Below are 13,584 nucleotides of genomic sequence, written 5' to 3' on the forward strand. Positions count from 1 at the left end.
ACCTCCATAGCCTTTATTCATAGGTTTCAAAAATCTCTGCGCACTTGAGGTCAGCTGAGGGGATCAAGAACATGTGGTTCGTACACTAAGAGTCAGTGGTAAATCAAAAAGACTGGATCCTTTAATTTTTACACGACAGATATCCATGTGCTCCATATGTTAAGTAATTTGCTCCAATCAATCTAAAAAACCTCTGATTACAGTTGGCAATTTCTCCACCTTTTTCTTTTTTTTCCTAATACCAGCGCAGTGCATGCTGGGATAATGACCTTTGTAGGAAAACAATATAGCAGAGTGAGAGGCCTTGAATTTACAGCCCATTCTGAAATCAGGGCACCAAGATTTTTATCTTACCATTAAAGGATCTGGCTTTTTCAAATCTTAATGGCTAATACAATAAGAAATTTGTGTTTCAAATATGTTGTAATAATTCTGTGGTGTGAGTAAATTTGAGCACAGATTATTTGAGGACAACATATGCACCACATACGCTAGGTAACAATGTTACATCTTAGCAATCTAGTTTCAACATTGCATGTCTCTACCTTTTCAACTGTGTCCATCTTTTTCTGTTTCAGCATTGGAGCCATGGGCCCAAGTCAGCGATCAAGTGTCAACTTTGAAATTATACCTTACAAGAGTGGTGTAAAGCAGCTTCAGGTCAACATCACCAGCAACAAATTTAGCGCTATGAAAAGCTACAAAAGTATTGACGTGTCCCCAATAACTACACAATAAGCACACGTCCAGAACATGTATTTTAATAACATCCGTTCATATTTATTTTTACGTTTGTGCGTTTGGTGTCTTGAAATGGGAACCATTTTAAACAAAGAACCATACTCACCACAATATTCATTTGTCTATTGTACCTGATTTGTCAAGAAACAATAAAATATTTTTCTGTATTTAGAAAAAAGTAGGCTGGCAGTCAGTTCATCAAGTTGCTTTTTACGTTGCTTGCTATATTAATGCAGGCAGTTTTATTATCTGACTAAGGGCCTCATTATGAGTGTGGCAGTCCGACGACCACCACACTTGTGGTGATGGTCGGACCGCCACACTCCAGGTGGTCTGACTGCCACATTACAACCCTAGCGGGCAGACCTGCCAGGGGACCACCATCACCACCAGGAACATTGTTCCCGATGGCCTGATGGCAGTGTGAGTTGTACTCAGCCACAGCGGCGCTGAACTCAGGGTTGCCATGTTGATTATAACTCAGCTTTCTACCAGTCCACAAGTTCACCCCGCCATGGAAATGCTGGTGGGAAGCCAGTGCCAGGGGCCAAAGGGAGGGCCCTGTCTAGCAGCTTCAGAATGCACACTCCCTGCTTTGCAGACCGTACGCATTTTGAAGGTGCTTGTGTGCTACGGTATTGATCTCGGCTCCCCTAAGAGAGCCAAGACCAATACCGTAGCACTGTTCCCACCCGTCAGCCTGGCGGGTACAATGAATTACAATGTTCCAGCCGGTCAGCCCAGTGGGAACATTGTAACATATTTGGGGGGATGCCACTGTGGTGGCATCCTCCCCGTGAGTTTGCTGGTTGGCTCATCCAACCACCAAACTCATAATGAGGCCCTAAGTCTAATCAGTCATTTTCAATTGTAATTCTCTGGGGAAAAGCCAGTGCTTGTTATTCATACACAAAAGATCAAAGGAAATCTGTTTTGTTTGTTACTAAGGGGTATATTTATGAGCCCCTTGTACCAATGTTGCGTCACATTTTGAGACACAATGGCGGCGCAAACCTTGCACTCATAGCTATGAGGCCATGCAAAGCCACCATGCGTGGCTTTGAATAGTCTCATAGATATGAAGTAAGGCAATGCAGCACCTCTGAGAAAAGGAGGTTTCCCATGGGCATTGCGGTGGGTGTTCCTTCGCAACACCCATGGATTTTGATGCATCCCCAGATTTACAAGAGTCTGTAATCCTTGGGTGGCACCAAAACCTTATGCCTTCCCAGGAGAGTCGCAATGAGGAGTAATATCTTTATTTCTTCTTGTTTTTACCAGTTTCTATATGTGCTGCATTCTGCACATATAGAAAGATGTACCTTCCTGCACAAAAACAATCCTACCTACAACACAGGCACCCTTGCACCATAGAGCATACTACATTGGTGCTAGGTAGCCAAAACGGTGCCAGCACAGTGGGAAAGGACAGAAATGCACCATATTGCACAGATATGGCACATTCCTGCCCTTTGCTTTTGATGCAGGGTAGCCCAGCAAGGTGACTTGCTGTGCTGCCCTGCATCAAAAGCCCATAAATCTGGGCCTAACTCCATCACTATTAGCTGTTGTTGTTTAAATAAATGTTATGTGACTTAAAGACCTGCTCATTAAATAAATATAATTAATCTTACTTATGTTCCAATATTGTAAATAGGAATCAGCAATAGATGGAATGGTCCTTCTACACTAGTTACTCACTGCCACTGACTCATAGAGAAAGGAACACATCACAAGCAATGAACATTTAGCACCCAACATCCTAATATTATACCTGTCACCAACATCTACATTTCATATTGCCTAAAATGTGAAAAATCAGTGATCTGCCAATACTGTGGTTACCTCAACATCACCACACATCATAATTTCTTCTTGACCAAAAATCTGCTCTTTCGGCTGATCTTCAGTGGCAACTTGACCCCAAATAATCAAATAGAGGTTCCTCTGCAAGTAATGGCAGATGTCCTAATTTATTTTTCTAGAGTTTACTCTCATTTGATTCGTGCAACTACTCCAGTATCCTTCTTAGGACTGGCTTGGCAGCACAGAAGTAGTCAGACCTTATATGATCATAAAAAAGAGCTTCCAAGAGTACTACAGAGAGGGGTTGCCCTGTGGAAATTTTACACTTAATACAGTGCGTGTTAGTTGTGGTGACAAGCCAATGATAAGGGGTACTGGCCTGATTGGTTCACTGGTAAAAGTTATGACTGAAGTCATAAGTCTGATCTCTTTACCATAAAATACTATGTGAAACACAGAAAGTTTGCCTTATTTATTGTAAAAAAAGGTGGATTGTTATCACTCCGTGTTACAGGCTCTAGACAGGTATTTGTTTCATGAAATCTCACTTTGAGGGTAGAACATTTTCATTGTGATCGTTCTTGTTAGGCCCTTTTGAGGGGGTTGTATATTGGTTTGCTAACTGTAATTCTGTACATAATTGTCATTTTGTAGCTGTATGCATGATGTTTGCTAGAACACTCACACTTCAGTAAATCTGTGTTGGCTATGGTGTTGAGCCAGTGGTCACAGCAATAGTGGTTAACTGGGGAATGTTATGTCAGATTTTATAGACTGATCTGTTAATTATGATAAAGATAGTAGACCAGACATAATTATTGTAAAAAACGTGTGTTAAAGGCAATAGGCTTTTAAAAGGTGGATTGTTATTAAAACATTGTCAAAACTTATAGACAGGTATTTGGTTAAATGGAATCTCACATGGTTTTGGTGTTGATGACCTTGAACAAATAGTGGGAATAAAAGATCTAGAATATGATAAACCTTATTAAGCACCATTCTGAGGGATTTTAAATGATTTTGAAAACTGTAATTTGGGACATATGTGTAATTTTGTTACTGTGGAACTGATGGTTGCCTTGTAGGAAAGCATACGCTAAATACAGTGGGCCTGAGTTGGTAAAGATGATAAGCCAATAATAAAGGTTATAGGCCTGACTGGTTCACTAGGAAAGGTTTTCCCAGGTGCCATAGTTCTAATCTGTTTTCATAAATGTAACAACAAAGGCAGTAAGCATAATTTGTTTATTAAGAAACTGATGTTAAATCCAATAAGCTGTTTAAGGTGGATTGTGATTGTGCTGTGTTAAACCTGTGGGTAGAAGAGTTGCACTGTAATGATTCTGACCAGAATCTCTTCTGAAGGTCTTGACAGTTTTTGTGTTTGCCAGGATCTTGTAATTAAAAAACATATAGATCTATGTAACCCAGTGGTGGTTGCCACTGGGCAGTTGTAGTTAGGAACATGTTTCCATTGAAAATGGATGTGTTGGTTTGCTAATAACTTTAGCAGCATTTGACTAATCTTCATGAAACTTTACAAAAAAAGTCTCATCCACCTCTGCTCCTTACTGGAAATTTTCAGGGTGATCTGTGAAGCAGGGGTTTTAAAAAAGGGAGGTCCAAAAAGGTGTTTTCCCCATTCATTTTTTCATAGGAAAATTGAATAACAATACCGGAAAAACTGCTGAATGGACTTACACCAAATTTGGCAGAAAGTAAGATCTTTGTCCAGAAAGTTTTTGTGATATAGTGTAATTTTGTTCAGTAGTTTTTGAGAAGTGCCGCAGAGCATACCTGGAGGCAAAACAGGTTCTGCAGTAAAAAAGCTCTTAAAAGCAGGCTCTTGTGCTTTTAAAAAAACAGGGTGAGCCAGGCCCATGTGGAACCTCTACAAATTCTAGGAAAGGGAGGGGGCATGTGGCTCCCTCCCCAGCCATTTCAAGGCCCAGGGGAATCCATCTCTTGAGCCGATTCATGTTAAAATGGGAGGTAGGCGTGCCTTCCCAGTCCTTGGTCCATTTTCAGGACCACAACCCCCAGGGCCGTGCATTAAATTAAGGTGAAAGGTGGTGCAACACTACCCTCTGACCCATTTTCAGGCCACGAGGACCTCATCCCAATAGGCATGCATTAACTTAAGGGAAAGGGAGTGTGTGACCCCCATCCCTGAGCCCCTAAAAAGACCCAGTGGTCCCACCCCCCCAAGACTAATAAACATAGTTGAGGAAGGGAGCATGCAGTCCACCCTTCCCGTGCCTTTACTGGGCCCAGGAGATCCAAGCACTGTCACAATGTCCTGGAAAACCATCTCTTGGGACCCAAATTGAAACCTTCTGTGCTCCCACCTGGAGAGAGCAGAAAGGCTTCCGCCAGCTGGGAACACAACAGTTTTTCCCTCCCTGTGCTCCAGTGGGAAGGGAAACAGAATTGCGTCCACCCAGCGGAGATAAAAAAAGGTTGCTCCCACAGGATGGGAGCAAAGCTGGCTCCTGCCACACCAAGGACAGCTCCTGGCAAGGGAGCCAGTAGACTGCTAAACCTAGGAACTCCCCTGCAGCCCCTAACTTCCAAAATGCTGTAAGGTGCCCCAGGAGGGCTTTGGGGCACCCCAAGTCAAAAGTATTGTGGGGTGCTCCGGGTGAGCACCAAGGCACCCAAAGTTTAAAAAAAATAAAAAATTGTTGTGGAAGACTCATGCCTTGCCCCACTGAATGAGGGTGCTTACAGGGAGATGGTGGGCTGTGGGTTACGAGGCTCCCCACATGCCCCCGAACATAAAAAAAAGATATGGGTGTCCTGGGTGGCCACCGGAGCACCAAAAAAAGAAAACTAGAAATGAGTGGCTGGAACATCTCATTTATTATTTACTGCTCTGGCATGGAGTGTGCCATAATACCCTGTGAGAGCTTGTTATTAACAATATTTGAATCCTGGTGATGCCCTTAGACGTAGCGGGGGCACCACCAACAAATTTTAATGCTTAGGGGGCTGCAGGAAGTGCACCAGCCCTCAGCAGCATTAACAAAAAGAGTAAGTCTCCTGTGTCACTATATTCAAGGCCCAGGAGAGCTTATCATATTTTTTTAAGTACTCTGAGCTGGAACTCTATGCTCTTCAGCAGGAGTGCAGGCGCTCTTGTGGTTGTTTTTATGTCTGCATTGTGTGGCCTGAAAAATATTTAAAGTAAACTCAAAGACATGTTGATGTCTTTTTATAATTAGGCTTTATTGAAAAAAAATGATAATCACTTTTAATGTTGCAATTTGTGAATTAATGAAATATGCATTTGATTACAAATATTGGTAATTTTTTGACAAACAATAGGTTTGCTTTATACATATTAATATACTGACTCTTGATCAAGCCAATTAGCCCATTTATATATTTTGGTGTTCTGACTCTTTGCCAAAATCAGTAAGTCTATTTATATATTACCTACTGGCGGTCGCCAGTAGGTAGTTATAGTTAGGAACTAGGTTCAATTGAAAAATATTTTTTTTACTTACCTATATCTTTTGCACTGTTTGCCACATTTTCCAAAAACAAGTTTGCCCAAGAAACTTGTTGTGCATGGTAAGTTTCGGGGTGATCCATCAAGCAAGGGACCGAGAAAAAGTGGGGTCAAAAAAGTGCATCTCCCATTTTAATTTCCATAGACTCTTTAGACACGCCTGCAGCCCGAAGCACGGGACAGAATTACACCAGATTTGGCAGAAAGGTAGCTCTTGGTACGCAGATGTGCCTTTTTCTTATTTGGTGTAAGTCTTTTAGGTAGTTTAGGAGAAATCAAAGGAAATCCAAATTTGTGTGTATATATATATATATATATATATATATATAGGGTCCCAACGAATCCGTGAATACTGCCGAATTCTGATTGGCTGCCAACACTTCTACCAGGAAGTGTTGGCAGCCAATCTGAGACTCGGCTTCAACCAAGTCTAAAAAATAAATGTAAAAAGAAAAAAGAAAAGGGTGCGAGGTACCTTTAACCTACCTGCCTAGCCTTGGTCCAGGGGGGTCCCTCAAGGCCTCCCCGAGGACAAAAAAGTATTTTTGTTTTAAAAATAATTGCTGCAGAAATCGTGACAGCTCGCGAATTTTGATGCAATTCTTTTTTTTAAAAGCAACATATTTGGGCTTAAACTAAAGTAGAAGGCCTCAAAAAAACAACCAACCGATTCTAGCACTGACAATGAATTTCAGTAGGAAGCAAAGCGGTATTCAAAATAATCATCCGAAAACCTAACATTATCACTAGTACAAAACGATACTTTGCTGGGCCCTGAACACTACAAACCTTCCAAAACGCAATAAAATCTCATTTCCTTACCACTTTCGTCAAAATTGAAAATAAGAAATGTCAACATCCACTGCTGTTCAGAGCCGGACTGTATAGCATACTGTGGAGCAAGCAAATAGATCTGTCTAAAGCAGTGCTTTAAATGGGCCGGTACTCTCCGGTACTGAGTACCGGCACTTTTTTATTTTGAGAAGGAGAGTACCTGCACTTCTCAAGAAAATCGCAATACCTTTATTGTGAGAGTACCGGCACTTCTCAGAAACAAGCAGGTACTCTTGTACAGAGTACCCGCACTTATATTTTTCCATTTCAAGCACTGGTCTAAAGTGAAGTGAAAACTGCAACTTAACATGTGAATTTGCAAGGTGTCTACTGGTTAAAAAAAAACAATAAAAAAACACGCGTTGGATACCATTCACGAAGATCATAGAAGCGGCCCTATGAGGAGTGAGACCCATGTCCGTAGCGGATGAACAAACAATGTCCACGTCGACGGGAGACGGGTCAGGGGGCAAATCACGGATTAATCGCTTCAGCATATTTTAGATCTGATGCTCATCGGGGAAAAAGCAATACTCGGCTGTGCAATGCGAGTCTCCGGCCAAAACTGAGAACAAATTGGGGTTTGTACTTTGAAACCTATTTACTGCTGAGTCCTTCATTAGACAATGAAAGGCAGGTGGTTGTAACAGATTCAGAATAAAAGCAAATTCTCCAAAAATACTAAATAAAGCCTACATTGAAACATACCCATTAACTGGTGGGAGGGCGTAAATAATAGTTAAGGATGACGAAAAATTACAGAGCATGCATGCCTACATACCAGGTTTAAAGGAGAAATCTAAATAATCATTACATTCCCAGCAAATTCTAGACAAGGGTTATTCTCATAAATAACATTAAAAAAACATCTGAGCTCCGCTTTCGATGCCAACACACAGCTGCTTTTATTTACTTCTTTTCACTGTCCACATTGGCCTGAAGCTTTCTACTGACAATACATCTAGTTGGAGAAATGTCCAATGTTATGGATGAAGCTTAGCAAATAATTAGCAAAATTGTGTTTATACACCAGAGAACCACTGTGCCCCCGGTACTCCACTTACATTCGTACACAATTAGCTATGGGTTGGTGCAGCACTGCCACCTGCAGTATACAAGGAACTTTAACTTTTTAGGAAGTCCAATGCTTCAAATAACAGGCAGCTCATGCATACGTGAAAATTACATCATTGTTAAAAGGAATAGCAGCAAAAACGGTACCATTTGCACAGGTGCAAAATTTGGGAGCCAGCCTGTCATACACATAGAACTTCACTGAGATCCAGTAAAGAGGTTTTTCGAAACTGAAGACGGGCTCCAAGCACTCTAGTGGGTGATCGGAGCTGCAGTGAAGCGAGCCCTTTGTGTATTCGGTTTCCCTTCACTTATGCCAAAAAACCTGCAGGGAAAAATTAAAGGGTGAAATGCATTTTGGTATGGGGGGATGTGAGAGAACACCGAGGGACACTGTGTTATCACTGAAGACTGAAAGGAGGTGACAAATTAGACAAATTATTTAAAAGGAAAGCAACTGAGGCATGAAGACCCCGTGAAAGCAATGATTCTAGTGTATGTAAGAGTAACAATCAAAGCAGGAGTAACTCTGCTACCTCGGGGTGCTGAGTGTTATCTATCCCACACCACCTTTATTCCAGCAGTGGTATGTCAAATGATACTTAACAAAGAGTTTTTAAATTATTTTGTGTATTTTTCTGTATGACGGTTACTTCTTTGAGAGCTTTTGTCCAGAAAATTCTAGTAACATGTAGTGATGTAGTGCCAGTCCAGGGGCAGTTTCTCTTTTAGGGCGACCCTCTGAAATTCCTACACATGCATTAAAAAATATTAAATAGGTCAATTTGTTTAGAGATACGATCTTATCCCTAAACAAATCGATGCATTTAAGTCTGGGCTGTCTGTCCCAGGCTGCCTACCCTGCCTTGCTTTGAAGCACAAGATGGAAGCCAGGCAGTAAACTGTGACGCACAAGCGGGGCTGACTGCTCTAAAGCCCCTTCATTTCCACTGTGGTCTATGGTAGTATCCACTATAGGCCAGTGACACTTGTAGCATCACGATTTTAGTCTTGGGAGTCCTTATCCCTGCGTGAGGGTAGCCAGCTGTCATTAACAAGCAGAGATCTCACCGGTTCCCCAGTTGTCACGCAGTAGGAGTGGATGCAAGCTCACATGATTTCGTGCCTTGTCTTTGAAAATGGCAAGTGTTATAATGCTAATCTTGTGTTATTTCTATTGTACTTAGACCTCTTGTCACGCTAACCTCCCCCATGTGACAAACCAGGCCCTGCTTGCAGATCGTTGGCCCCTTTAGAAGTGGAGCTGATGGATTTGTTCCCCATGCAACTGTTCCAGAAGACAAGCAGGGTTCTTGTTGCCTTGCGAAATTGATCCAAATATCCGAGTCAAGCGTAAGGGGAGAAATACATGCTTACAGTAAAGGCAATTATCTTCTGTATGCATTAAAACTGGCCATATCTTCATGCCCTTATCATTAATGCTACAAATATGGATTGATAAGTGAAAAATGAATGTTAAAATGTACGTAATGTGTGACAGCCATTTAGTTCCTCTTATTTCACGTTTTACTTAATGTTGCATTCCCCAAGAGAGATTGCTGTTTCATCATACTGTGTTTCTGTGCATTGTTTTACTCTTGCATAGTGCATACTTTGACTCGTGCCAGGTGTTTAGGAAGGGCTTTGATTGAGAGCGCTGGTGCTAAGCCTGAGGGCAAAGCAAAGTGCCTGACAGTAGGATGGTCTCTCTGCAGAGCACACAGAACAATGGTCATGTATTCTAGTTGCAAATTAAATTCAGTGTAAATGTGTGTGAAGGGGTGCATAAAGGTCAAAATATATAGGAGGCAAAAGAAAAATGAAATAAAGTGCTTAAATGTGAATGAGTGCAGTGTATGTTTGGGATGATAAAATGAGGGAGACGAGAGGGAGTGCATTCAGGAGAAAGGGAAAAGAGGGTGCTGAAAAGGAAAGAGAGGAGGTTGAAAATGTGCAGCTGGATGAGATGTGAAGAGAAAAGGGGCATACACACCTAACGTAAAGCACACATAACTGAAGGCCATATTCCTTCCATAGGCCTCAATCATATTTAATTCACAGTCTCACAATTTCAGAATTGAAACATTTCCAATGTTAATTATTTATAACTAATCATTGTTGTAACTCATATATCTTAAACAGCTAAAAACCATTGACAAAGCCAATAGTATTGACAGGTTTTAGGGGGATGTCAGTTGTTGTGTTATATTTCTGGATGCAATAAGATCTCAGAGAGAAACCAAAATACAGGCTCGGTGGCACACTATGGGAATCACAGACGTGTTTTACATGTTCCCTTTTAGAGAGCCCCCACTTTTTTCATCCCACTTAAAGATCTGTTTGCACATATTTCTGAATGATTGATTGCAGCTGTGGGTGCTTCTCGATGCCTGGTAGAGCATTTTCTTCCAAAGTTGATGCTGCTTGCAGTACAGGGCACTGGGCAAGCACAAACTTTAAATGGCTTGACGTTGTCGGGCTGTACAATTTGCACATTAAAGTAACTGTTGAACGTATTAATGTAGTAAGATATGGGGCCATTTTTTAATATGTTTAGTATTTCAAGACTATGGGCCTCATTATGACCCTGGCGGGCGGCGGAGGCCGCCCGCCAGGATCCCTCCCTCCAAATTACCGCGCCGCGGTCAAAAGACCGCGGCGGGTATTACGAGTTTTCCCCTGGGCTGGCGGGCGGTTCCAGTAAAACCGCCCGCCAGCCCAGGGGAAAACGACCTTCCCACGAGGATGCCGGCTCGTAATCGAGCCGGCGGAGTGGGAAGGTGCGACGGGTGCAGTGGCACCCGTCGCGTATTTCAGTGTCTGCAAGGCAGACACTGAAATACTTTTCGGGGCCCTCTTACGGGGGCCCCTGCTGTGCCCATGCCATTGGCATGGGCACGGCAGGGGCCCCCAGGGGCCCCGCGACCCCCCCTACCGCCATCCTGTTCATGGCGGCTTTCCCGCCATGAACTGGATGGCGGTAGGGGGGGTCAGAATCCTCATGGCTGCGGAGCGCGCTCCGCAGCCATGGAGGATTCCAAAGAGCAGCGGAAAGTCAGCGGGAGACCGCTGACTTTCCGCTTCTGACCGCGGCTGAACCGCCGCGGTCAGAATGCTCATTGGAGCACCGCCAGCCTGTTGGCGGTGCTCCCGTGGTCGGTGGCCCTGGCGGCCACCGGCCGCCAGGGTCAGAATGACCCTCTATATCTTCCCAATGCTTCATAAGCCTTGCTTTCTCACTAAATTCATTTGTTTTCAAATGCACCATTTATCAATCCTTTTTCAGTTTTTTCCTGGGAGGAGGATTCACCTTGGACCCCACATTTGTCCCTTAAGCTTGCTTCACTTCACTCGCTACATAAAAGTCATACCCAACTTTTACGCCCCACCACCTTCAAATGTCACCAGCCCCCACTGTTGCAGGAGAGCCTGTGCAACAGGATCCTGAATAGACCAGAATGGGAAGAGAAGATGAGAAGGGGCAGAGGACAAGAGGTATCTATTACCAGCTAACTGTGCATAATTTGTGTATAAACATGTATGCATGTGTATAGATAGATAGATAGATAGATAGATAGATAGATAGATAGATAGATAGATAGATAGATAGATAGATAGATAGATAGATAGATAGATAGATAGATAGATAGATATTCAATTAAAAAAACAAAGGTTACAGGGACAACATAGTTAGGAAATAGAATTTAAAAACACAGAAAATCACTTAAAAGACCAAAGTTTACATGGACATTATAGTTAGGCCCACATTTTAAACGTACAAACCACAGAAATTGACCTGTTATAGTGAGAGATATTTCAAGTAAATATAACTCGTGCCCTAAGTAATAATAACTCGCTCCCTGCACTGCTAATTAACCCACAAATTGCAGCACTTATGACATCTTTCATATTATCATTGATAATATCAATGTAATATTTGACGTAAAATTTTTCATGAAAAACTATGCATGTCAAGGGTGCGAATTATAGTTACCTTAGGGCACAAGTTATAGTTTCTTGAAATAACTCTAACAGGTGAATTTCTATGTTTTTTTACATTTAAAATCTGGGCCTAACTATAACGCCCATGTAACCTTTGGTTTTGTAAGTAAAAATGTATATATATTTATGTATCAAAACAAAATCCTTTCAGGGTTAGAGTGATGCGTAAAGTATGCAAAAAAAGACGAGAGAACTCTTGCTAGTTCCCAAATTTAGGTGGAGAGCAGCTCCAGTAAGAAGCACCCTGCAACACCAGCACTGTAGATTTGCTCACTGCAAATGTCTGTTTTTCTAGCAAAGTTTTTAGGCATAAGATCCTCTAATGCTTTTTCCTATTTCTATGTTTGCCGTAGAATCCAGCAGAAAGAGGAAAAAATTTGGTGAAATAAACATATTTCTCCTCACGCCTCGTCTGATAAGACGTACAATTTTGACACATTCCCAAGTTTACTAGTGTTAGTAAAGCTGAGAAATGTCCCAAAAATCATGGGTGGACGTGTGGGAACATCCAGGCTTCACCCATGGAACGCCTTCCCAGGGCAGACTAATGCAAAGCAGAGACTTGCGCTGCCTTGAGTTACTCCAGATTTACAATGTCACGCAGAGCCACTCAAGATGGCTCTTCGTGGCATAGTAAATCTCACTTAAGGGCCTGCTTTACTTTTGTGTCATCTTGCATGATGGAAGGGCAACTCAAGCTCTTCATAAATCTGGCCCAGGGTCTCAGCCACTGGGCACCTTACTGAGCTCGCTTTCTGCTCGTATGATAGCTACAGAATCCACTGCGGACGGATGTCATTCCCACTGGTCGAATGTATGACAGAAATTCAGGTACGGAAATACGGTCTGCTATAAATATTGTGTCTTAAATATCATTTAAAAATATCACCCAACTGGGGTATATTTTTTTAACCAACCCGATGAGTTTACAACTTGGTGATTTGAAAAAAGTGCCAAAATCGTGACTTTTGAAAAAAGTCGTGAATTTTAAAAAAAAAAGCCTGCCACCCCACCAGAAACTCAGAGGGTTCTTGGGCATGCCAATGTATTTTTCTTCCCATAAAAGAGTTTGAAGTGCCATTTAGTGATCAAAAATGTCTTCCGCAAGTACAGTCTTGCAGCAGCAGGTTTTTCAAGTGCATTTTATTTGGTACAATGCACTGCCCTGCTGCTGTTTCGAAGCACCATGAGACAACAAGTCGCATCTGAGCTTTACCTGTTCTTTAAATCAAGCAAGGCAAATTCTGTGTGCTAATTGATTGCTGCAGCTCGGATCACTCTCATCTACCCTGAGTGATCATGAGGCTGAGCCTGCAGGATAGCGAGGACCGTCCGGACACTGCAGCAGTGTGATGACCTCATCTTCCGGCATTTCAGAGGGATAGGGCAGGAAATGACACTAGTTGGTCGAATCTGTCCCCCTCTTCAGAATGTGACGAGATGCCCGTCAGTCTCCATTAACTCACAGATATTCATTGGTGTTGGGCTGAATGGGGGGTCTTGGGAGAGAGTGACCAGACCAACACGCGTTCTTATGTGTGTAAAAGGCCGCTTTATTGGAACAGGTGCCCTAAGCCTACCCCGCCTGGCCTTTGCCTTACAAAACTAAAGCC

At 42.4% G+C, this 13,584-nt stretch overlaps 1 protein-coding gene across 1 annotated transcript in view; it reads left to right on the forward strand.

Moving 5' to 3' along the window:
- TGM5 (transglutaminase 5) overlaps positions 1-3,530 on the forward strand; it is a 219,939-nt gene extending 216,409 nt beyond the window's left edge. Inside the window, exon 13 of the mRNA XM_069243577.1 lies at positions 579-3,530. Within this exon, the coding sequence (XP_069099678.1) occupies positions 579-738 (160 nt within the window). The 3' untranslated portion in view covers positions 739-3,530. The remainder of the gene's footprint in view (positions 1-578) is intronic.
- Positions 3,531-13,584: the final 10,054 nt, after the last annotated feature.

The sequence above is a fragment of the Pleurodeles waltl genome, chromosome 7, assembly GCF_031143425.1.
Source record: "Pleurodeles waltl isolate 20211129_DDA chromosome 7, aPleWal1.hap1.20221129, whole genome shotgun sequence".
Taxonomy (NCBI): Eukaryota; Metazoa; Chordata; class Amphibia; order Caudata; family Salamandridae; genus Pleurodeles; species Pleurodeles waltl.